Source organism: Emydura macquarii, unplaced genomic scaffold (assembly GCF_026122565.2).
Source record: "Emydura macquarii macquarii isolate MOO-44397 ecotype Brisbane River unplaced genomic scaffold, CSIRO-AGI_Emac_v2 contig_3345, whole genome shotgun sequence".
Classification (NCBI taxonomy): Eukaryota; Metazoa; Chordata; order Testudines; family Chelidae; genus Emydura; species Emydura macquarii.
The window spans coordinates 4,341,767-4,367,299 of record NW_027133482.1 but is presented as its reverse complement, the minus strand read 5'-3'; the positions used below and the strand labels follow the sequence as shown (position 1 = coordinate 4,367,299).

The window sequence follows — 25,533 nt, the reverse complement described above, 5'->3', positions numbered from 1 at the left end:
CTATTCGGCATTGGTGAGGCCGCATTTAGAATATTGTGTCCAGTTTTGGGCCCCCCAATACAAAAAGGATGTGGACAAGTTGGAGAGAGTCCAGCGGAGGGCAACAAAAATGATTAGGGGCTGGAGCACAGGACTTATGAGGAGAGGCTGAGGGAACTGGGCTTGTTTAGTCTGCAAAAGAGAAGAGTGAGGGGGGATTTGATAGCGGCCTTTAACTACCTGAAAGGGGGTTCTAGGGAGGATGGGGCTAGGCTGTTCTCGGTGGTGGCAGATGACAGAACAAGGAGCAACGGTCTCAAGTTGCAGGGCGGGAGGTCTAGGTTGGACATTAGGAAAAAGTTTTTTACTAGGAGGGTGGTGAAGCACTGGAATGGGTTACCTAGGGAGGTGGTGGAATCTCCATCCTTAGAGGTTTTTAAGCTGCGGCTTGACAAAGCCCTGGTTGGGATGATATAGCAGAGGTTAGTCCTGCTTTGAGCAGGGGGTTGGACTAGATGACCTCCTGAGGTCCCTTCCAACTCTAATATTCTATGATTCTATGATTCTATGATTATCAGTATTGCAGTATCTCTTAGGAGTCTCAGTCATAGACTAGGGCCTCCTTGTGCTAGGCACTGTATAAATACAGAACAAAAAGATGGTCCTGGCCCCAAAGACTTTACAATCTAAGGAACTACTAGTTAGCTACTGTTGAGAAGCAGTTGCTGCATTTCAGAGCTAGTATGCCAATATCTCATGTCTCCCTGCACCCTTCTGGCATGTACAGGCACGCCAAGCACTGGAAAGACCCCAAGATGCAAAAAGCAACAGCAACGGCCTATGTGCCCCAATTCTTCACAGTGCTCCCATGAGGCTAAATGGGCAAGACTGTGACTAGCTGCCCATCAAAGCGGCAATGCTCTTCCCAGCCGGTGGCTGTTTGGTGACTACGTGTACACAGCAGCTACATGCACAAGTATTATAATATCAGCTGACAAGTGATGGTGGTGAAGAACCACAGAGTCAGGTTTGCTTCCCCATCTATAAAATGGGTATAACAATACCGACCAGCTTTTTAAAGCTCTTTGCAATCTCCTGATGAAAAGTGCAATATAAGAGCTAGGTATATATGCACACAAAACCCACATTCTACAAGTACTCCAAATATTGCTTCCCCAGATCACTGTACTTCTACTATGTCTACCACATTGGGGCCTCCATTCCAGACTCGAAGACAGAACAATAGTTTACAGCAGCTGCTTGAAATATTTTGCTATCGAAAAGAAACAAACTCACAATTCCTACATTGTCAGGGGAACATTAGTTCTACAATTAACCTTATCTTACTGGTAAAGACCAGCCAAATACGTCAGCCAGAACCCCACAGCTATTTCATTGCCAAGAGGCACAGTGCAATAATAGCAGCAAAATTAGCCAGTTTAACATTTCTTACCAGGCCAAAAAAGCAAGGCAAGGCAAATATCAAATCATTTATTAATTAATACACAACCAACACACACGTTATCACCAGCCGCAAAGGGTAATCGAAACACAATACTCACCATGCTCAGTGAAGAAATAGGGCTCAACTTACTTTATATGTATTGTGTGGGCAAAAAAAAACCCAGGACAAAATAGCTAAAACACTGGAAACTGAAGTAAAATATAGGCAGAGGGGGGCATAGGTAATTTGTGAATGCTCCAAATGTTAGACACTGTGAAAAGGTGCCTTTCCTGATTATTATTTATCGTAATAGCAACCAGCAGTCTCAATTGTGGACCAGGGCCTCATGTTGTTAGGCGCTGTAGAGACAGAACAAAAAGATGGTCCCTGCCACAAACAGCTCCCCATCGAAGTAAAACCAGCCTACTCTAAAAACCATAGCTTGCACACTTACCTTCCTGGGGCTTGGACTTATTTACCAAGAAATCAACATTATTACTGTATTATAGTGGCACCTAGAGGCCGCCACTGAGATCAGTAGCCCATCATGCTGTACAAACTCATAGTGAAATAAAGTCCCTGCCCCATGAGCTTACAATCGAAATAGACAAGATAGGGCGGGAGGAGAAGCAGAGGCACAAAGAACTGAAGTTATCTGGCCAAGGCCACTCAGCAGGTCAGGGGCAGGACTAAAATCCAGGTGTTCTGAGCCCCAGTCCACTGCTCATTCCATTAGATCACACTGATTCTAAGAACACGATAACGAAGTTCAGCTCATACCTTTACTCCAGGCTTCGTAGCACTGCTAAGGCTTCTGCTCAACCCACAGCCTTTCTCCCCAGAGAGCCACTCCCACTTCCCCTATATCAGGAAGGAAGGCAGGGGAGAGGCAGAGAATGAGACACCTGCACCTGTGAGTCAGCAAACCCTGCATAACTCTTTCCCTGTAGGATCAACCCTGCGGCTACTCTAGTACCAAGAATCAACCTGGCCCCTGGCCAGCCCTGGGATCAGAGAGCCAAAAAGATCGGATAAGGTCACTTTTGTCCACCCTCTGCCCCCAGTCCTGTGCTGGGCACAGCTCAGCCAAACTGGGGTATTTGGGCCAAGGTTTGCTGAATTGTGCTACCATCCAAAACAAACAAGACAAGGTTAGCTCTCAGATCATTGGATCAGACATCACATTGCACATACACTATGAAAGTTATTCCCGTGAAGGTATATTTCTGGCCGGATCTGGGGCTTTTGCAGAGGAATGAATTTGCCCTTTTACTGCCTCAATCACAGCTAAAAAAAATAAATCCGTCCTTTGTTGCCTGCAGAGTAGATAGACTCAAACTTTAAAGCCAGAACGGATCCTCATGGTCATCTCGTCTGACCTCCTGAACGTTGCAGGCCACAGAACCTCACCCACCCGCTCCTGTAACAGACCCAGAACCTCTGGCTGAGTCACTGACGTCCTTAAACCGTGATTTAAAGACGTCAAGCTACAGAGACTCCACCATTGACACGAGTTGAAACCTGCAAATGACCCATGCCCCATGCTGCAGAGGAAGGCGAGAAAATCCAAGGGCCAATCTGACCCATAAGAAAATTCCTTCCCGCCCCCAGATGTGGTGATCGGTTAGATCCTGAGCACACAGGTGATGAATGATATGGGACCATGGTGCCCGGGCTTCACCAACACTGAGGATGGTGGTCCCGGCTCCACCAATGGTTCTGGGGGGCCGGCCACGGAGTCTCCAGTGGTGCTTGGCTGTGGAGGTGCAGAGCGCAGCGGCCCCAGTGTGGCTCGGCCATTCTGCTTCCCTCCCCATTCCCAACACACTCGGCGGCTGGCCAGGACGGATGGAGCCACTCCGGCGCCGCCTCGGCCCCGAGCAGCGTGCGGCGCCATGGCGGCCACTCCCCCCACCTGGCTCCGCCCCTTCCCCCGCCCCTCTCCCACCTGGGCCCAGCGCCCTGGCCAGGAGCTGCTCCCAGCCCCAAGCAGTGCCGCGTGGCGGCCCCTCCCCTTCCCAGACTTCCCCCTGCCCCCCACATGACGTGGGCCCAGCGCCCTGGCCAGGACCCGTAATGGGATTGGGCATCACCAAAAGTTATACAGAGCTGGCGCCCATGCCTGAGCATTTTGGCAAGACCCAACAGCCGGACACCCTGGAAAGAATTCTCTGTAGTAACTCATGGCCCTCCCCACCTCACGTCCCATCTCTGGCCGTTGGGGGACATTTGCTACTAGCGGTTGCAGAGCGGCTACATGGCATTGTAGGCAGTTTCATCATGCCATCCCCTTAGAGAGTTAATGCAGGATAAGAAAGGGGAATGGGACACAAACTACCTCTGCAATCAGTAGTTCAAACACCCCGTGGTACGAGAACAACATGCAGCAAGGAGCTCTTGCAAAGATGGCAATATCATCACATGGATTCCTCTATTTTAAGACTGTTAGGGACTGTTATGATCATCTAATATCACCTCCTGCCTCACACAGGCCACAGAACCTAAACCAGCGATTCTCATACCAAACCCAATGACCTGTTGTTGAACTAGATTGCATTTTAGAAAGAGATCCAATTGTCATGCTGGGCACATGGGGGGGGGGGGGGGGCGTTTGTCATGTGGGTTAACATCAGTGTGTCCAAATCACAAATATTCTCATACCATGTCGGGTACGGTTAGAAGGGTTGTAATGTGCTAAGTCAGATGGTAACACTCATGTTCATGTGTGATGGTGAAAGGGAAGCTGGATATATTTGAGACATCTGTATTTCAACATGTGCTGCCTGGGCCACATCTCAGACAGGATGGCTACAAGACAATAGCCCGCTTACAGGCCCATTAAGACACTCACAGAGGCAAGGGGCCCAGGAAGAAACCCCAGGCACACCTGAAGAGTTACCAGGTTTGGCCCACGTGACTCTGGACTCCATTTTAACTCTTGTGACTTGCCCCAGGCCGCATGGCCAGGGACACAGGGGGTTTATAAGATCAAAACAGAGGATCCATCTTGGTCTTTGCTCCTGTCCAGCTGCAGACACACGCCTACCTCTGGATCAATTCATCTTGCAACTGAACTGAAGGACTCAGACCCATCCAGGTACTGGATGTGAACCAGAGGGAACTATACAAGCCTGTAACTCCACAACTCTTCCAGAAACCTGATGTGTATGGACTTTTAATCATTTATATATCTGTGATTGCTCTAATCTTTTAACATTTCTCTCGTGGTATATTTCTTTCTTTTTACAATAAACCTTTAGTTTAGTTACTAAAGGATTGGCTGCCAGCGTGGTATTTTAGGTAAGACCCAAACTTATATTGATCTGGTGCTGTGGCTGACCCCTTGGGGTCAGAGGGAACCTTTTTAGCAAAGAGCAGAGAGTTCTAGTAACTGGCCTCTTTGCTGGACCTAGTGCTGATTTGGGAGCCTGGAGCTGGAATGCAGTAAAGGGGGCTGTGGACATTTGTGGACTGGCTTCTTGATAACCAGTGTGGGGAAATCAGAAGCAGTTCGTGGCTGGTTGGGAAGCCAGGCTTCAGTGTCACCCACCAGCGCGGGGAGAATCCGCTCTCCTTTTGCAGCCTGTCCTGACGTCAGCATTCTCAGTTGACTACCCTGGGCATGGACGGGTCACACCAATCTTGATTTAAACAACTGAAGAGGCCCAATCAGTCATCTGAGACTGAGGAAATGCCCCTAATCACAGTTACTGATCACAAATAACTATTCCAATTAGTGAATGTGACAGCTGCAACCAGAGAACATGATGTACTACTACATTTCCCCACAAAATTAAACTGAATAATTCCAATGTGTGAGCTTGCAAAACAAATATCTATGTGCATTATCTATGCACTTCCATGATTCCCGGCAGTAGGGTCTCTGATGCTTCACAATACTAATGCATTTATCCTCCTGGCACTAATGGCAGGTAGGGTATTATTATCCCCAATTTACAGATGAAGTGACTTTCCCAAGGTTATACAGAAAGTCTGTGGCAGAGCCAGGAATTAAATCCAGATCTCCCATGTCTTGGACCTGCACCCTAACCACACCATCGTTTCTCCCCCTCCCCCCCCCCCATTGGCTCCATTGGTATGATCAGCCAAATAAAACTCCCAAAAAAGTGTGAGAGATCTATGAGTGCATTCTTGCTTCTGACCACATAAGTAAGGCCCTACCAAATGCATGGTCCACTTTCATAAATTTCATGGTCATGGCATTTTTAAATCTTGAATTTCATGGTTTTAGGTATTTAAATCTTAAATTTCATGGTTTTGTAACAAAGCATGAACATGTATTTTAAAACAGCAAAATATAAACATATAAAGCTCATGACGATCCTTCCCCCATACCACGCCACCCTTACTTCTATGCTGCTACTGGCAGTGGTGCCATCTTCAGAGCTGGGTGCCCACCAGCTGCTGCTTCTCTCTAGCAGCCCAGCTCTGAAGGCAGTGCAGAAATAAAGGTTGCAATGCCACAGCCACCCTACAATAGCCTGGCACCCCCCTTTTGGGTTGGGACCCCAGTTTGAGAAAGGCTGCTATAGGGGAAAAGTACACAAAAAACAGTCTGTGACGCGTTTTTCATGGCTGTGGATTTGGTAGGGCCCTACACATAAGACATGTGATTGCAGCAGAACTGAAAAATTCTGCATGAGGGTGTGGGAAGATCATCTGTCCAAGTAAATGAAAATAATTCATACTAGCATGACTATGCCAAATTAACATCCCTAGAAAATGCAAGCTGCAGTCATGAGAATACTAGTCAGAACTGAGCCGCAGCATCACAATTCTTACTGAACCAGAATTGTTAATATGTAGTCAGTATATAAAACATATAATCAATATACAAATTCATGAATGGCCTAGAGAAGTTAGATCAGGTACTTCTGTTCTCCTTGTCTCACGACATAAGAAAAAGAAGACACTCAATGAATGACAACACTTTTTCACACAGCACATAACTAAACTGTTGAACTCATTGTTACAAGATGTTGCGAAGTCAAAAATTTAGCAAGGGGTAAAAAAGGAATTGAATATTTAGACAGTTAACAAAAATATCCAGTTATCCTAGTTTGTGCTAACATAGATTTGGGAAGAGGTATTGCAGGATTTACATCAGTCTTTAACCCATTCTCACCTCCTACTCAATGGTTGTCATTAGACCTCAAGTACCCGTCTTTTATCCACCTACCCCATTGTTCTCTACGCGCTTGTATATGTATGTGATGCCTCCTATATATGTTACCTCTTTGCTGTATCATTTCTACCTACTGCATCTGAGGAAGTGAGCTGAGGCTCACGAAAGCTTATGCCAGCTGAAATGAAATTTGTTAGTCTCTAAAGTGCCACAGAACTCTCGTTATTTTTACTGACAGAAGAATTCTTGTGTCGACCTACCTACCGGATTTACTACAATGATGGAAAAAACGCTTCTGTCACCATAGTATCTACATTATAATGCTACAGCCCTGTAGCTGTGCAGCTATAGTGCTTGTAGGAAAAACATACCCTAAGATTTTTTCACTAGGAGTTTGTCACTAGGAGGGTAGTGAAGCACTGGAATAGGTTACCTAGGGAGGTGGTGGAATCTCCATCTTTAGAGGTTTTTGAGCTGCGGCTTGACAAAGCCCTGGCTGGGATTACTTAGCTGAGGTTAGTCCTGCTTTGAGCAGGGGGTTGGACTAGATACCCCCTGAGGTCCCTTCCAACTCTATGATTCTATGATTCTGATAACACATGAATTAGTGGCATAACAGCATGAGATTCTCCTGCATCTCCAGTATTATTTTACCCTGGTAAAAGGGATCCGGCAGCTTCTAGAGGGATCTTTAATCTATAGAACAAAGGCATGGCAAGGTCCATTGGTTAAAAGTAGAAGCTAAACAAAGTCACGCTAGAAATAAAGGCCCACATTTTTAACAGTGAAGGTCATTACCCACTGGGACAATTTGCCTAGGGATAGGATAGATTCTCCAGTTTATATGAAATCATCTAAAACAAGAGCGGATGTCCTTCTTAAACCTACTCTAGTTCGACCCCAAGTTCTTGGGCATGGTACTGGAATTAGTGGGTGAAATGTGATGGTCCATACGTAACCCGCTTGCCAATGTGGGAGCTCCCATCAGCTCCCCTAGACGTCAGAGGCACAGAGGCAGAGCCTGGAACTGCATCGGAGGCTGTCTGACTCTCCTGTGTTTGAGAGACACAAACACGTCTTTGGGGGCCGGACCAGGAGCATGACTGACAAGTAGGGAAAACAACTGCTGGGTCGCCCGTCACTGGAACTGCCCCAGTGTGTGAGCTGAACCCGGGCAGAGGGCTGCAAGAAGTCAGGCGAGGGGCATGGAGTTGCTCCCTGCAGCAGTAGGCGAGGTGCTGTGTTTGTCTCTCTCCGTAAGCTACTGGGGAGTGTGTGTGGGGGGGAGCGTCCTATTGGGTGAAGCAAGGCCTCGCCTGCTGGGTGTGTGAGCAGTTCGAAGAAATAGTGAGCAGAGGGCCAGGAGTCAGGGACGGGTCTCAGGGTGAAGCTGGTGTCAGGGTCGAGGATCCAAACCAAGAGGTCAGAACCGGAGCCGGGATCGGGAACGCCAAGCCAAAGGGTCGAGAATCCAAACCAAGAGGTCAGGGTCGGAGTCAGCGTCAGAGCAGGGAGGCAAGGACTCGACCGAAGCGGGCAGGAGCAGGGCAGGAGCAGGGCTGGAGCAGGGCAGGAGCAGGGCAGGAGCAGGGCTGGAGCAGGAAGTGGAAGGAAGAGTGGGGGAAGCACCGTACTACGCGTGGAGAGGCCGCTGCACGAGGCTCACACAGCCGGCTGCTGGCTCCCCTGCCCCGTCAGGACGCACAGCCATCTGGAGACAGCTCCTTGGGCCCAGCTCAGCTTGCTAGGCTGCCTCGTAGCCAGGCTGGGAGCCAGCTGGGCTCCGGACACTTCCATCCACAGGGCTCAAGACTGACCTGGAACCCCGCAGCTCCACAGCAGAGAGAGAACAATGGGGAGAACTGACGGCCAGCTTCGCTCAACGTGGCCCCGCCTGCCCCAGGAGTCAGAGGGGTGGCGGGCCAGCGACACCCTCCAGCCCATAGAGAGTCCTGTTGGCTGCCCATTGAGGGACAGCAGCCCTTCTCACCGAGCTCTAGCTCCCGTGAAGAGACCCAGGGTTGAGGCAGGCCTGCCCCAAACCCGAGGGCAAATCGTTTTCCAACCCAACCCTCCCCCCAAAACCTGAGTCAGTGGGGGGGGGGGGAGTAGAGTGTGTACATCAGCAGTGTTTTATTCCGAAAAGCTGATTTTGGTTAAAAAAAACTCTCTTGTGCAGACCTGGCCAAACACAATTCCGAGCAATCAGCCCTGTTACCCCTGCATTTGTAACTAGTCCCAGGGAACCCTTTAGCTCACACATCATAGCTTCTCATCAGTCCCACCATGCAGCCATTGTCTTGGGCAGTGGTATTCTATTGTTTTCAGCTATCACCACATAAAGGGGCATTTAATCACTCCTTCCATGTAGCGGGAAAGAAAAATGGTTTGCACACCCATCAGCTTTAAGGAGTCTGTGATTGTTTATGGATCAAAGACCTACTTGATGGCAACCATTGACACTTTCAGGGGTTTACTGCCACGATTTGGCCCTTATGAAAACAAATGTAAATGGACAGGGACTAGTAAAATCAATGGGAATGAGATGCTGAGGCCCAGATCCACAAAGGTATTTAAGCACCTAACTGCCATAGAGGTTGAGGATCTGGGTGCTAGCTGCTTTTAAAAATCCCAGTCGCATCTATCTACCTTGTTAGGTGCATTAATACCTTTAAAACTCGGTCCTCAGTCCCTTGCAGGTTTGGGCCACAATTGGTTTCCAACCTTTGGCTTGGGGGCCAAAAGTGGCCCACGGGGGCTTTCAAAGTGGCTCACGACTCCCCTCCCGCTGGCTGCAGAAGGGAGCCACTGCCTAGGGACCCAGGTGGAGCGTACGGGGCTACAGGACGTGCGGTTTCCCTGATGCAGCCAGGGGGACGGGAGATCAGTGAGGAAGCAGCCTCCTCGCTGAACTCCTTCCATCTGGCTGCAGTGGGGAAGGGGCCCGTTGGCGGAGAGTGGTGGTCCTTCAGGGTTGTAAAAGTGATATCTGTGGCCCTCAAGCCAAAAATGTGGGTAACACTGTGTTAGTTAATAAACAAAGTGTCTTCTGAGCTGGTACTTTTATGCAACTACTTGGCAATAAATGAAAGAGAGAAGCTGAAAAGTTTCCAAGAAGAAAAATTTATCTGGATGGAAGAGAAATACAGATGTTGCCTTATCATCCTACAAAAGGAGGGAGTTTATAAGTGCAACGGTTAGACGTAGCAAAGCGTGAAGCCTTTTATAAAGTGCAAATCAGAAATCCCTGCCAGGAGATCAGTAGTAAATCAAAAATGCACATCAAATTCAGGAGTTCATGCTTTAACATCATTCAGAGGCTTGTTGACAGCTCACATCTGAAACAAATTGATAATTGCAGGATCTGTAAGATATTGGAAGAAATGCTGAGCCAGATCCTCGGCTGGATATAAATCAGTGTAACTTCTTCTCCATCAGTGGACCCAAGCCTATTGACACCACCTGAGGAACTGGCTCTGTGGCTGTTCACTTGCTAGCCACATTGGTACAAAACCACATTTCCCCACATGGGAGCTCCAGGACAAATTGGGCTTATATGGCTATAACCATTTCCAGACTCCTTCCCACAAACAAGAGTGGACAGAAAAAAGAAACGTTCCTCTAGGGAAGGAGAGTGTGTTATTGATTTTATCAGGCCAGCCTCTAGTAAAGTGCCTTCAGAAAGGCCCTGAGTTCCTCCGGCTGCCTGTTCAAACAACGTTCAGAGGGCAAAAGGAGAGCCCAGATGTTTGTCTCAATCTCTCAGGAAATAGAGAACAGTTCCCTGCCAGCAGCAGCAGCCTCCTTACTAGGCGATTCTTCTCTTTACATGTCCTTTGAAAATTCAGAGCATAAGAACATAAAAGGGGCCACAGTGGGCCAGGCCAACGGTCCATCTAGCCCACTGTCCTGTCTCCTGACAGTGGCTAGTGCCAGGTGCTTCTGAGGAAATGAACAGAACAGGGCAATTTTGAGTGATCCATTCCCCTGTCACCCACTCCCAGCCGTTGGAGGTTTAGGGACACCCAGAGCATCGGGTTGTCTTCTGGACTGTCTTAGCTAATAGCCATTGATGGCCCTATCCTCCATGAACTGTTCTAATTATTTTTTCAACCCAGTTATACTTTTGGCTTTCACAACATCCCCTGGCAATGAGTTCCACAGGTTGACTTGCATTGTGAGTTTGATATAAACCTGGTGCCTATTAATTTCATCGGATGACCCCTGTTTTTGTGTTACGTGAAGAGATAAATGATACTTCCTTATTCACTTTCTCCACACCTATCATGATTTTACAGACCTCTATCATATCCCCCCTTTGTCATCTCTTTTTAAAAATGAATAGTCCCAGCCTTTTTAATCTCTCCTTGTATGTAAACCGTTCCATATCTCTAATTATTTTTATTGCCCTTCCCTGCACCTTTTCCTATTCTAACATTTTTTTTTTAGGTGGGACAACCAGAACTGCACACAGTATTCAAGGTGTGGGTGTACCATGGATTTATATAGTGGCATTATGATATTTTGTTTTATTATCTATCCCTTTCCTAATGGTTCCTATATTCTGTTAGCTTTTTTGCTGCCACTGCACACTGAGTAAATGTTTTCAGAGAACTATCCAAGACGACTCCAAAATCTCTTTCCTGAGTGGTAACAGCTAATTTAGACCCCACCATTTTGTATGTATTCATATTTATATATATAGTTGGGATTATTTTTTCCAATGTGCATTACTTTATACGTATCAACACTGAATTTCATCTGCCATTTTGTTGCCCAGTCACCCAGTTTAGTCAGATCTCTTTGTAACTCTTTGCAGTCAGCTTTGGACTTAACAATCTTGAGTAATTTTGTATCATTTGCAAATTTTGCCACCTCACTGTTCACCCCCTTTTCCAGTCCATTGATGAATATTTTGACCAGCACAGATTCCAGAAGAGATCTGTGGAGGACACTGCTAATTTCTTCTATTGTAAAAACTGTCCATGTATTCTTACTTGTTTCCTATCTTTTAACCAGTTACTGATCCATGAGAGGACCGTGCCTCTTATCCCGCGGCTGCTTAATTTACTTATGAACTTTTGTTGAAGGACCATGTCAGAGGCTTTCTGAAATCCAGTTAGGACTTCAGATGAAATTAGGTGGAACTTGGCATGGTTACAGGGCTAGCTGCACTCCTGTCCCCTTCAGGTGTCAGGCCTTGTACCTTTACCTTTCCTGAGGTAGAATGATGCATGTCTCCCAGTCTTAGATAGGGCCCTGTGCTACAGAACCTGTGTATTCACTGTGCTTGCCCAGCAGCTCCAAGTGGGAAGTCTGTACGGTGCCTGGCAGCCTTTTTAAACCAAAGTATTCTTTAATCTTTACTGTAGGAGCATAGCACAAGAGAAGAAGGATTTTAAAACACTAAACAGTCTACACACATCTCTCTTACATACAGCCCTGCCACCAGTAATGATGAGCCAGGCAGACCTAGCTTCTTCAGACACACCAGTGGGTCCCGACTGTCACCTCGAACTGCTTCCCTGTAGCAACTCCCAGACTTCCGGAGAGAGGGTGTCTTTTTAACTCTTTAATGTCCTTTCAATCTGTTGGACCCCAGTATCTCAGACCTTGTCTCTTAACTGCTCGGGTTGGAAGTGTTCCCAGGAAGTGGCGTATCTCAAGCCATTGCTTCACTTTCCGCTTGTTTGTCCAATATTCTGCAATTAAACTAAACCCACATATTCAGACTATAAACATCCCCATCACCATGTCACATACAGAACTCACAGGCTTGTCAGTAGTTATGTCGGCATAGCTATGTCAATCAGGGGTGTGAAAAAACACACCCTTGACCGACACAGCTATGCTGACAAAACCCCCAGTGTGGATGCAGTTCTGTTGATGAAAGAGGGCTTCTGTTGACATAGCTAACGTCGCTTGGGGAAGTGGTGTTCCTACACCAACTAAAAAACTCCTTCTGTCGGTGTGGGCTGTCTGCGCTAGGGGGCTCTGCTGGCACAGGCTCCATAGTATGGGCATATCCATAATGTGTTACAGAGCAGTCCCACCTCCAGCCCAGAATTGTCTTGTCACCTGCCCTCGAGCTCATGAGGGATCTCTACTGGGTCCTAGCTCCTACCCGAACTAGACTCAATATTCCAAAACTATGGTAGCCTCGGGTCACATAGACAGAGCATTACATACCTACACCAAGGGGATGATGTCTCTGCATCTTTGGCTGCGGCCTGAGTGGAGAGGCAAGCAGATATACATACAGAGAGCTGGTCATTCACTTCCAGTTTCTGTGGTTATTTTTCGTTTGCTTTTCAGGGGGGAAAAGATAACGGAAAAGCAAGATTAGACAGAGGCCTGATGGGAAGAGGCACTGCGGGACCAAAGATAGCCTTTGACACAGGGGATCACTGCCCTGCCCACCGGAGCTGACAGAGACAGATGCCATATTCACCTGGATCCGACCACTTCATTTTAAACATCATTTACATTTTAGAATGAGGCCCTGCAGACCTTATATGCACAAAACTCCCTTTGGATATCAGTGCATGAGTTAGGATGGTGGGAGCAGATGCCAGTTGCAATAAAGTATTTAAACAATTTGCAGGACTCCACGCCTGCCTGGAACAACTTTCAGCACCAGGGCCTAAAGCACCAGTCTTGCATGTGAGATACACAGGTGGCTTTGCTCACGCTGAGTTCAGTGGCATGCCTGTTTTTGTAGAATTGCACCCCACAGTAAGTTATGGCTCTTGTGTGCACTGAAAACCAATCAGCTATAGAACAGTAAAAGCCAATCAGCTACAGAATGGTAAATTGGCTTCTTATCTGACATCCCCTGTGTACACACAGCAGACTGAGTCGTTCTGCCTGGAGAGGCACTGAAGATGCTTGAGCCAGTTTCTCTTTCAGATCTGGAGCCAGTGAGCAGGGCAAGCAAGGAGAAAGAAAACAACGATTATTATTACTTGTAAAGTAAGCAGATTCTCTCAGGATGTCACAGACGAACCTGGCCATTTGCACTGTCATTTCTCAGAGCCGAATCTGATTCTTTTCCTTTCTTTTATCTCACATTTGTATTCTTTCACTTACTACCTAGGGATGTGAATTTTTTTTTCGAGTGGGCGGGGCGTACGTGACAGCCGAGCCAATCAGGGCGCGGGGGTGGTGTCTCAGCGTTCTGAAGGAAGGTCTCAGAATTCTAAATTGCAGTTCACCGAACGTTGAGCGCAGCTGGCCGGAGGCGTCACGTGGTGGTGCCTAAACCAGCCCCTTGGCCTAGGAGTCGCCCAGCTGAGCCAGGCCAGCCGCACTCCCGCACCTGACTGCAGAGCCAGAGCCAGAGCCAGGGCCAGGGCCAGGGGATGGAAGCTGGCGACACGACCGGGGCAAGGCCGCCCTCCTTGGGCAAGGCCGCCTGCATCCTCACCGGCGCCTCCCGGGGCTTCGGCCGGAGCTTGGCCCTGCTGCTGGCCCCGCGGCTGGAGGCCGGCTCCGCCCTGCTCCTGGTGGCCCGATCCCGGGGGCTCCTGGCCGAGCTGGAGGCCGAGCTGCGGTGCGGTTTCCCCGGGTTGACCGTGAATTCCGTGCCGGCCGACCTGAGCACCGAGGAGGGGCTGCCGCTGGTTCTCCGGGCGGTCCAGGAGCTGTCGGGAGCGGCTGGTCTGGAGCGGCTCCTCATCATCAACAATGCGGGTAGAGCCGTCTAGCGTGGGGGGCAGGAATAGCCGGGGAAGGGGTCCCGGGGGGAGCTGGAGGCGGTAATGGGAGGCAAAGGCAGATGTGTGGGGTGGGGATACAGTGGGTGGGATGGGGCACCCAATGTGTATTTGGGGGGAGTTTCTGTGTCTCTTACTCATCTATCATTAGAGACCGCTATAAAACCTGGCGAAGTGAGGCTGGCGCCTCCGTCCATTAGCTGGAGCAGAAAGCGAATCGAAGCGCCTTGGTTTTTTTAAAACACTCCCCCCCCCCCCCCCGTTACTCTTGTGGTCTGTGGATGCCAGCCGCAGAGAGACGGGGAAACTAAAGAGAGACGGGGAGAACCTCCAGGAGTGAGGGCTTGTGGAGCTGGGGCTGTGAAAACAAAACACCAACTTGCTACTCTTCTTGGTCCACCAGGGGCTATAGAAAAGGGGGGCTCAGAGGGGATGCAGTTTTTATACTGGTGTATGGTGGAGGAGTAGGGACAGGCACATGCATGCCATCTTTGATAACCCGCTGTCATTTGGGCAGTTTTTAGCAGTAAGGGCTTGGAAAGTATTGACAAAGCTGACTGTAACAACGTGTTTAATCCGATGCTTCAGAAGCGAGACGTCCCTCTGTAGTGTCATGTAACTCTCATTCCTTACAACCGTGTTCCCAAGCTGGAAACATGCTGGTTTTCCTCTGAAATCTCAAATCAGGGTGTAATAATAAACGAAAGCCGTGTGTCTTTGCACTGCTCCGTAGCCCTGACTGATCTTCAGGGGCTGTTGAACTTGATCCTGAGTGTCATTTTGATTTTATTTATTTATTTTTTTAAACTGGAGTCACTGAGCTGGTTTGTCTCCAGTGGGATCCTGCAGGAATCAGTTCTTGGCCCTACACTATTTAACATCATTATCAATGACCTGGAAGAAAACATACAATTGTAACTGATGACGTTTGCAGGTGACCCAAAAATTGGGAGCGTGGTAAATAACGAAGAGGAAAGGTTGCTAATTCAGAGCAATACGGATGATTTGGTAAACTGAGTGCCTGCAAACAATATACATTTTAATATTGCTAAATGTAAATGTGTACGTCTAGGAACAAAGACTGTTGGCCAGGCTTATGGGATGAGGTGGGAAGCAGTGACTGAAAAAGATTTGGGGGGGGTGGAGTGGATAATCAGCTGAACATGAGCTCCCCAGCGTGATGCTGTAGCGGACTGTGCATCCCAGGATCGCATTAGCTCTAAGAAGAGAATCTCCAGCAGTAGGGAGGTTAGTTTACCTCTGTATTTGGCACTGCTGTGACTGCTGCAAAAATAGCATGTCCAGTTTGGTGCCTGCAAGTCAAGAAGGATGTTGATAATTTGGAGAGGGTTCAGAGAAGGGCCATGAGAATGATTAAAGGATTAGAAAACCTCCCTGGTAGCGATCGAGGGAAAGGGCTCGATCTATTTAATTTAACAAAGAGAAGGTTAAGGGGTGACTCGATTATAGTCTATAAGTACCTCCATGGGGAACAAATATTTAATAATGGGCTCTTCAGTCTAGCAGAGAAAGGTATGACATGATCCAGTGACTGGAAGTTGAAGCTAGACCAATTCAGATGGGCTTTTTTGTGGTGAGAGTAATTCACTATTGGAGCTATTTACCAAGGGTCATGGTGGATTCTCCAGCTGGGCAATTGTAAAATCACGACTGGATGCTTTTCTAAAATCTCTGCACTAGGAATTTTTGTTGGGATCGTTCTCTGGCCTGTGTTATGCAGGAGGTCAGTCCAGATCAGGCTTTCTCAGATGTGGCCACCAGGAGCTTTTCTTGCAGCCATAGCCTCCTGGGTGGTGATTGGGGGGTGGGTGGGAGAGCAGCAGCCCTCCCTAGGGGCGCCAGCACGGTTTGGGCCCAGCTGCCACGTGGAGCCAGAAAATGCCAGAGGAACAGGCAGATGGTGTGAGTTCCCCACCCTCCTGCGGGTCAGGGAGCCCGGGCTTCCGGCTCCAGTCCTGGGGTGATTGGTGGCAGGGTCTGGTCGTGGAGCTTCAGGCTCCGTCTCCCAGCCCCAGACTCCTCCCCCCACTCCTCCATTTGCCCCTTGCACCCACTGCCTCCTCTGGCTCTGGGCTTAAGCCATGCGACAGCAGGCTCCGTCCCCCAGGTTCTGGCCAGGGGACCTGGGCTACAGCCATATGGTGGCGGGTTCCGGCCGCCGGCCCTGGGCTCCCTGCCTGTCGCTCTGGCCCCTGCTGCCTCCTCCATCCCCGAGTTATGGCTGCATGGCAGCGGGCTCCATCCTCGGGACCCCAGGATCTGGCTGTGGGGCTTCGGGCTCTGGCTCCCCCCCCCCCCCCCAATCACCTCTGGTCCCCCCACTGCATCCTCCAGTGCCTGGGCGCAGGGCTTCAGGCTCCAGCCCCGGGCTCGCCATCCTCCCCCCATCGCCCCTGGCCCCTGCTGCCTCCCTACCCACCTCCCCATCCAGGGCTTAATTTGTCCCCCGGCTTGCTGGCGCTGAGTAAAGCTGCTGTGAAAAACGATATTTGTATGTGTGTTAATATTGATTTTCACTGCCTCCCAGCTAGCTAGCCAGTCTGCTTCTGTGAAAAATGATACTAACAAACATACAAGCTAGCAAGTCTCCCAAAAAAACACAAAAAAAAAAGCAACCAAAAAAGAAACAACAAAAGACAAGAACATGCAAAACACCTTATTTTTGTTTCCCTTCTGTTTAGGTCCAGTAACGAATAGAGACAGCTGTGCGTTATTTTTATTAGTGAGTTTGCAAACAAACGCAAACCCTACATAAATAAATGATGATGATTTTGACATGTCTGTGCACATTTTTATTTGCTTTTCCTAAAGTTAATCAAGTATTTTAGGAAAAAGTGTCACAGCGGCCACTGGCAAGAGTTGGTGGCCGCGCTCTTGAGGCCACTAAAACGTGTTGAGATCCCCTGGACTGGATCACAATGGTCCCTTCTGGCCTTGGGATCTTTGCAGCTGGCCCGTGCTCTCAGAACTCCTAACAGCGTTGGCACTACCTGTGTGCCAGTAGGGCCATCCTGCTTTATCACAGTGCTGGTAATACTTGTGAGACAAGGAAGTTCTGACAATAAAGTCCCTCTTCTCGGTGGTAGAGGGGAGATGGGACGTGGAACATCATCATCATCAGAGCCACGCCAGACTTCCCTTTTCACTGAACAGAGAGGCATGAGGGAGTCTGATGGGCTCCTTGGGCTGTATGACCCTGAGTCCACGCGTCTCATTCGCAGGGTGCAGCTGGAAGAGAGACTGGAACAGGTGCAGCAGCGGGAGGTCCAGGCAAGCCCACCTTCAGCGCATCAGACGACTGAAAGATTGTGGCCTGTATTATGCATGAGGTCTTTATATCGACGGTGAAATTCTGGCTCAGTTGAAGTTAATGGAATTACTGCCACTGACTTCAGCGGGGCCAGGATTTCACCCCATGAGTCTATGAACTCCCCAGTGTCTGTGCATGAGGGAGAGGCTGGTCAGAGGTAAATGAAACAAAGGGGAGGGAGGAATAGGCAAAGGCTGAAAAACAATGCAAAACATTAGAATGGGTAGGGCTGAACAATACACAGAAAAATAGCATGCCAGTAAAATGGCCAAGGGAGAAAATAAATGGGCAAGGAAAAGATGACCGAGAGTTCTTCAATATTTTTTAAAATAGAGTTTTGAGAGGGTGCATTTTATCTGTAGCACAGTGACAATAGGTTCCCGCCAGAAAGAATCCTCTGGTGATCGTATCATTGCGTTCCTTGCTCTTTGCCTGTCCCTGCTGCTTTGTGATACAATGGAGAGTAAAAAAGGTATCGTTAGACTGAAAGTGCTCCGGGGCACGGGTCTGGCCACTTTACTTGCTTTTGCGAAGGGCCTAGCATGTTTTTGGGCGCTGTGATGTTAGTGGCTAGGTGGGTGGGCTGATGATGAGATGGTAAGGGCCCCGGAGTGCCCCTGGGACAGAGACTGTCTTTTTGTGTCTCTGTGTTTGTACAGTGCCTAGCACAGTGAGTGTCTGGTCTGTGATTGAAGTCCCGAGATGCTACCACAAGACAAATATTAAATAACAATAATGCCCTCTTCCTCCCTCACCTCTGATGAGTTTAAAACACACTCTGTACTCCCTCTGTATTATACCTGTGCTAATAAGTGCAACCTTGTGTTCCCAGCAGGGTGGATTAATTTAAATCAAGGCGATTTAGATCAAGTTTCCCACTGATACTACTTCACATATTTCTTAAACAATGGTGCAAATCTGATCACTAAAACATGTTAATTTACAACTCAGTATGGCATTTTACATCATCTAGGAGGGTAACTGTCATTTTTTAGCTAACTTGATTTGTATTAATTTAGGAAATAGCACATAATACCCATTACCTGCAGCTGCAGTACATCAGGAATGGTAAGAACTAAATCTCACACACAAACACAATAGCACTTATATTTTATTAAACTAAATCTTAAATGTTATAGAAATGTTTCACATTTGCTGGCTGACAGCTGTCCTTAAACTTTCTTTTTTTTTTTTTAATTTTCAAATTTTATTAACTGACAGGTCATCACAACACTAAATGTACGCTGTCCTTAAAACGTCTACAACTAGCTCTCATCTCCCCCACTCCCACTGTCCTTTTTGTTCATAGACTGAATCAGAAATAGGAGTTTTCCTGCTTTTTCAACTCCCAGTTGATTTCTTCGCTTTGAGTGAATAATACCAAATGATGAAAATATTCTCTCTGTGCCTGCAGAGGAAGCTACTGCTGTGAAAAGTTGGCTTAGCAACTGAAGGAACTCTGTTTCAAGGTGCCTGGCTAACGATTTCCACCAATTCAGGGCAGTGACTTTGTTCAAAACATCATCAGTGAACATGTACTGCTCCAGCCCTGAAATTTACTATGACTGGCATAACTGAGGAGTGATTTGGAGATGCCCATGCCATGGCAGCAGCATCTTCTTCAGAAGTTAGACATCTGCCTTTATATCTGGGGTTGAGAATGTTCGCAAGAAAATGAGGTGGAGATAGTGCTTGATCCTTCACTTCTTTATCACCTGCAGTTTAACTTTCTGGTGAGGTATTTCTTTCTTCAATGTCTCTTCAAGTGCCTTCCACATTTTGACAGCATCAGCAATGCAGCAACAGTTTCTCTGAAGCGTGTTTAAGGCTATGGATATAGGCTTCAGTGTACTGAGCATATCCTCTACATTCCTCTTTAATCCCGTGTGAGATACTTTGGATGAGATACTTCCATCTATTTTATCACGGTTTTCTTCACAAAGTTTTATGAGGATAGGCCAGTTAATAAATTGTTCAAAACAATCAACCAGGAATTTCTTCAAAATATTCCCCAGATAGGGTCTCTCTCATGCCCAGAAGCCATGATTGTTTTTCTGTGGCAAAAGTGAGGAGGAATATAGGAAGCTGCGTGTGTACTGAATAATGTCTTCCTTTTTTCTTTCCAGTCCACTCCACTGTTCCTTTCTATTCTGCCTCCGTCCTTTGTCTCTGTCTTAAAGACAGTGTCTTAACTAACTCCTCTGCCTTGCTTGGCCCAGCTCCACCACCACATAAACACAGAACAACAACAATCCTATCCAGTCTGTGTCTTTCTTTGCACGTGACTTCAGTCTGCTCTGAAACTGAAACAGACACTGAAAGCCCAGAACTTTCAAGAAGCAAGAGCTGGTAGTTAAGCTGGACAGACTAGAGCCATTAATTCATATTTATGAGACTGTAAGTGTAGGATTAGCATGTTTGTGATGATTTAATTGTAACTGTGATTTTTTTAAATGAGAGAGAAATTTAGTATTTTGGTTTTTTTTTTTTTTTTAAATAAAAAAAAATCTGATTTAAATAAAATCTGATTTTTTAATTTTTTTTTGAAAATCATTGATTTTTATCCACCCTGGTTCCCAGTAATGTGTCCTTTGTCTCCTCCTCCTTATTCTTCCCTCTGCCTCTTGTTACCTTTATGTAATCCACGCCATAAAGACAGAACCCAACAGAGGGGGCTTTGCCGGTGCAGACCTCAGTGCAGGACTCGAGGCCTTAGGCTATAAGCCATTTGGGGACGGGATTTTGATTTGTTTTGTTTGTACAGCACCTAGCACAATAGGACTCCAATCTTGACTGGGGTCTCTGGGTGCTGTCGCAATACAAAAATTAGTGGTAAGTAATAATAGTAATAAGTGGCAGTGTAAAAATGTTAAGATGTGAGGTTTACAGAACAGAGGGGAAAGGATGATTTGTTTACTGAAAATAGTGGTAAACCATAATGCTTCACTTGACTCGCTGCGCCTACACCAGGCATGTCTCATGGGGACCTGCCCAACATCACACAGAGGCTTTCCCTACACTGGGGATGTGTTCCGATTACAGCTATCGGTGTAGCTGCATTGGTGGAAAGCTCTGATGACAGGCAAAGCTTCTATTTGCCCCCGGGGATCTTGCCCGTGCTTGAAATTGAGGTAAGCTGCAATGGTACAAATAGCCACTTTGGCTGTCTATGTCAGGGCTTTGCACCTGTGCTGTGCTGATGATGGTGGTATTCAGAGCAAATCCCCAGTGTAAAAAAGGCCTCTGTGATGTTGGATGAGTTCCCTGTGATTAAGTCACATAACCCCCCTCTACCTCAGTTTCCTCATCTATACAATGGGTATAACATTGTATAGGGATGTGGTAGGATGAATTTAATGTCTCTGTAAGGACCCAGCACTATATCATGTTCTGTTCTTTTTTAGGGTCTCTTGGGGACATTTCCAAATCCTTTGTGGATTTCACCAGCCCAGCTGAAGTCAACAGCTACTTTGCCTTCAATGTCACCTCGGCGCTTTGCCTCACATCCTCCATCCTGAAGAGCTTCCCAGAGCGCCCTGGCTTGCGCAAGACTGTTGTGAACATCTCTTCGCTGTGTGCCCTGAAGCCCTTCAAGAGCTGGACGTTGTACTGCACTGGGAAGGCCTCACGGGACATTATGTTCCAGGTTCTGGCACTTGAAAAGCCTGATGTTAGAGTTGTCAACTATGCCCCAGGTAGGGTCACTTTTGCTGCTTTTGACGGAGATGCAGGGCCTGATTCTCCCGTGCCTAGCGCTTTGTTGTCATCTATGCCTGTACAAAGTGGGTGCAAAAGTGTACCAGATTTGAACAATAGCATTTACACTGACTCTGTGCTAGTGTTAACCTCTATGGAAGGTGCAAGATGTGAGAATCGGACCCATTGATCACAGCCTGGAGATAGTGGTGTTCCGAGTGTGGGAAGGAAGGTTGATTGTCAACCCAGTCCTTCCACAGAAGCACAGTTCTTTGCGCAAAAGAGCACAAACTTCTGTCTGATGTAGAAAATAGCTGTCCAGTCAATGCTAGAAATCTCCTGGGGTTAGTTAACCCTTTTCCTTCCTCTTTGGTGTATACTGACTTTTTTAATGAACTTCTTATTCAGACTTTAATTCAGAAGAGGCTGTTGGTAAATGGCCATCTCACACAGAGTGCAGTCATATAACTAAACCTATGTTGAATCAGGATTTACTCAAACAATTATAAAGAGGTGCAGACAGTTAATGGCGTGAATGGTGACAATCAGATTCTTAAAATGGTCATTTGTAGTCCAAGGTGTCATGCAGTAATGCAGGCAAAGACTTAATGTATAACTTTTTTCTTGTCATCATTCCCTCTATCTGGGTCAATTTTCAGGTCCCTTAAATGTCTGTTTTGAGACTCTCTCATTGCTGGTGGAAATGTTGCGTCTTGCTCTCTCCTCTTATGGAAATATCAGGCCAGCAGGAACCTTAAGAAGTTAGCAAGTCCAGCCCCCTTCAGTGAGGCAGGACCAAATAATCTTAGACTATCTCCGACATGTATTTGTCCAAACTGTTCTTAAAGCCTTCAATGACGGGCATTCCACAGCCTCCCTTGGAAGCCTATTCCAGAGCGTAACTACCTTGCGAGGTGGAAAGTTTTTTGTTTTTTTAAATATCTAACCTAAGTCTCCCTTGCTGCAGATGAAGCCCATGACTTCTAGTCCTACCATCAGCGGACACAGAGGACAGTTGATCATCATCCTCTTTATAACAGCTTTTAACATATTTGCAAACTGTTATCGGGTCCCCGGTCAGCCTTCTTTTCTCCAGACTAACCATGCCCAGTTTTTGGAACCTTTCCTCATAGGTCAGGTTTCTAAACCTTGTATAATTTTTATTGCTTTCCTCTGGACTCTCTCCAGTGTGTCCACGTCTTTCCTAACACGTGATGCCCAGAACTGGACAGTGGGAGAGGCCTCCCCAGTGCCAAGCAGAGCAGGACAATGACCTTCCTGACTTGCATCCGACACGCCTGCAAAGGCTAATATCAGTCTCGGGTGTATTTTTGCAGCTGCATTACACTGTTGACTTGTATTCAACGTGTGATACAGCTGAAAAGGATCCACGGACTATAGTGTATTACCACCTCCCACTTATCCCCCATTTTGTAGCTGTGCATTTGATTTTTCCTTCCTAAGCAAAGCACTTTGCCCCTGTCTTTACTGAATTGCATCTTGTTGATTTTAGACTAATTCTCCAATCTGTCCCAGTCATTTGGAAATTCTAATCCCGTCCTCCAAAGTGCTTGCAACCCCTCCCATCTTGGTGTCATTTGCAATTTTTTTAAACATACTCTCCATTTCATTATCCAAGTAATCAGAGAGAACATTGAATAGTATTGAACCCAGGACAGACCCTGCGGGACCCCCCTAGATACACCCTCTCAGTCTGACAGCAAACTATTGATAACGACTCTTTGAGCTTGGTCTTTCAACCACCTGACAGGAATTTCATCTAATTTTGCATTTCCCTAGTTTGCTTATGAAAATGTCATGTGGGAATGTGTCAAAAAAGCCTTACTAAAATAAAGATAGATTGCATCTGCTTCTCCCCCATCCACCCGGCCAGTAACCCTGTCAAAGAAGGAAATCAGGTTGGTTTAGCAGGATTTGTTCTTGACAAATCCATGCTGGCTAGTCCTTATAACCCTGTTATCCTCCCGGTGCTTACAAATTGATTGATTGTTGCAGTAGCTTACCAGGTATTGAAGTTAGGCTGACTGATCTGTAATTCCCCGTGTCCTCTGCTCCCCTTGTTTAAAGATAGGTTCTATGTTTGGAGCATCTGCTCCTTGATAATGACAGCAGGCCTGGTCCAGTGTAAATCTGGAATAAGGGCTTGATCTGTTGATGTCTGTGGGAAGAGTCTGTTTGATTTCAGTGGGCATTGGAGCAGGTCTTTTCTACACGGGGCCCACTCCTGTTCACACTGAATGAAGTGATGGTGTGGTGATGCAAATTCTCCATTTCCTTGTGTCGTTATTTTCACCAACGCTGAAGTAAAACACAAGCACTCGGACTTGACACCTTTTTGTGTCCTTTTTGCACAAGTGTAAATATAAACAAAGTGCAAGGCAGTGGAGGAGCAGGCCTATTGACTACAATAGATCAGCCTTCAACATTGGCTGGCTTCAATGCTTGCTCCAGACTTATCTGGGGTACGAAGAATAGCATTTTGCCTATTGACTTGATCACATTTCCCTTTCATACAAGATGCTCTTGTAGCCAACCAGGTGCGGAGTAGCAGAATAATTAACAGGCTTTTCCATTCCACTTGTCACCTGACTCTCCTTTTTCCTCCCTCCTCCCCCCACCGCTCCAGGTCCTCTGGACACAGAAATGCAGCAGCTGGCCCGCACAAAATCAGGAGACCCAGAAGTGCGCCAGCAGTTCCTTGACATGAAGCACAGTGGGAAGCTGCTGGACTGCAGCGTGTCAGCCCAAAAGCTTGTGAACGTTTTGGTGGAGGACACCTTCGATTCGGGGGCACACATAGACTTCTACGAAATCTAAACCATCCACCTCCTGGCTTCTTTCCCCCGACGTCTTGGTTTCTGCTTCTGCAGCTGAGCTGCGTATAAAATGCTTTCTGCTGTTTCGGAAGCGCTTGTTGAGCGTGCTTGTATTCTCCCATCGCACGGAAGCTGCGATACGCTGCCATTTGGTAACATCTGAGGGTCTCTGAGCACTTTACAAAAGTTCATTAAACCTCACCACACCCCCGTGGTGGTAGGAAAGAATTATTCTGTCCAGTCAGGTAAACTGAAGCAGAGAATGGTTATTGTATCTGGGCCAAAACAGAAAGGCATGAGGGGCTTGCAAATGAAGATCCCCATCCTGCAGACTGTTTTGCCTGGGCAGCCTCCTGTGCAGAGCCCCACTCAAGTCAGTGGTATACCCACAGAGCGCAGCTGGCAGGATTGGGGTCTTCGTTATACAGAAAGAAAGAAGGAAGTGCAGAGATGTTTGAGGGAAGCGGCTAAGGCTGTCATCAGTGGTGGCACAGAGGGGTGGAGTGACATGAAGAGACAAGGCCAACTAAATGGGGAAGAAAATAAGTGGGTATAAAGGGTCTCGAAGGTGAGGACAAGAGGCTTGAACCTTAATGGGTGCAGATTTCGGTTTCCAAAGGTGGTAAGCACCCGTAATTGCCAGGAGTTACAAAGGGATCTCACTAAACAGGGTGACTGGACAGCAAAAGGGCAGATGAAATTCAATGTTGACAAATGCAAAGTTAATGGTGTACGGGACAACATAGTCCCAACTACACATACAGAATGATGGGGTCTAAATCAGCTGTTACCACTCCAGAAAAGGATCTTGGAGTCATGGTGCCTAGTGCTGTGAAAACATCTGTTCCATGTGCAGTGGGAGTCAAAAAAGCCAACCATGTTAAGAACCTGTAGGAAAGGAATAGGTGATAAGACGGTAAATATCATAGTGCCTCTGTGAACCCCTGGTGTCCCATACCCTGAATACTTCATGCAGTTCTAGTCCCTCCGTCTCAAAAAAGATGTATTAGAATTAGAGAAAGCGCTATGAAGAGCGACAAAAATGATGAGGGGTATGGAACAGCTTCCATGGGAGGAGAGAGAAAAAAGACTGGGATTTTTCCAGCCTGGAAAATAGATGACTAAGGAGAATGTGATAGAGGTCTACAAAATCACGAATCGTGTAGAGCAGCGGTTCTCAACCGGTGGTATGCGTACCACCAGTGGTGCTTCGAAGAAGGCTGGGTGGTACGTGAGCTGTACCACGCTGCCGAAAGTGCCCACCAACCCACCCCTGCAAAACCTTGCCGCCGAAAAGGGGCAAACAGCAGAAGGGTTTTGGCGGAGGGCATTGTTCCCCCCATGTAACCCCCTGCCGCCGAAAGTCTTCCCCCCCCTCCCCTTTT

At 47.3% G+C, this 25,533-nt stretch overlaps 1 protein-coding gene and 1 long non-coding RNA gene across 2 annotated transcripts; one reads left to right on the top strand and one right to left on the bottom strand.

Moving 5' to 3' along the window:
• Window positions 1-11,910: 11,910 nt before the first annotated feature.
• On the bottom strand, window positions 11,911-13,634 carry LOC137143711 (uncharacterized). The gene is made up of 3 exons (XR_010917241.1): window positions 13,535-13,634; window positions 12,759-12,876; window positions 11,911-12,282 (listed from the first exon to the last, which is right to left on the bottom strand). It is a non-coding gene; the product is annotated as an uncharacterized lncRNA (long non-coding RNA).
• Window positions 13,635-13,878: 244 nt separating this feature from the next.
• On the top strand, window positions 13,879-24,775 carry SPR (sepiapterin reductase). The gene is made up of 3 exons (XM_067533587.1): window positions 13,879-14,261; window positions 21,020-21,310; window positions 23,959-24,775. The coding sequence occupies exons 1-3, from the start codon at window positions 13,931-13,933 to the stop codon at window positions 24,147-24,149; spliced, it is 813 nt and encodes a 270-aa protein (XP_067389688.1). The 5' UTR covers window positions 13,879-13,930; the 3' UTR covers window positions 24,150-24,775.
• Window positions 24,776-25,533: the final 758 nt, after the last annotated feature.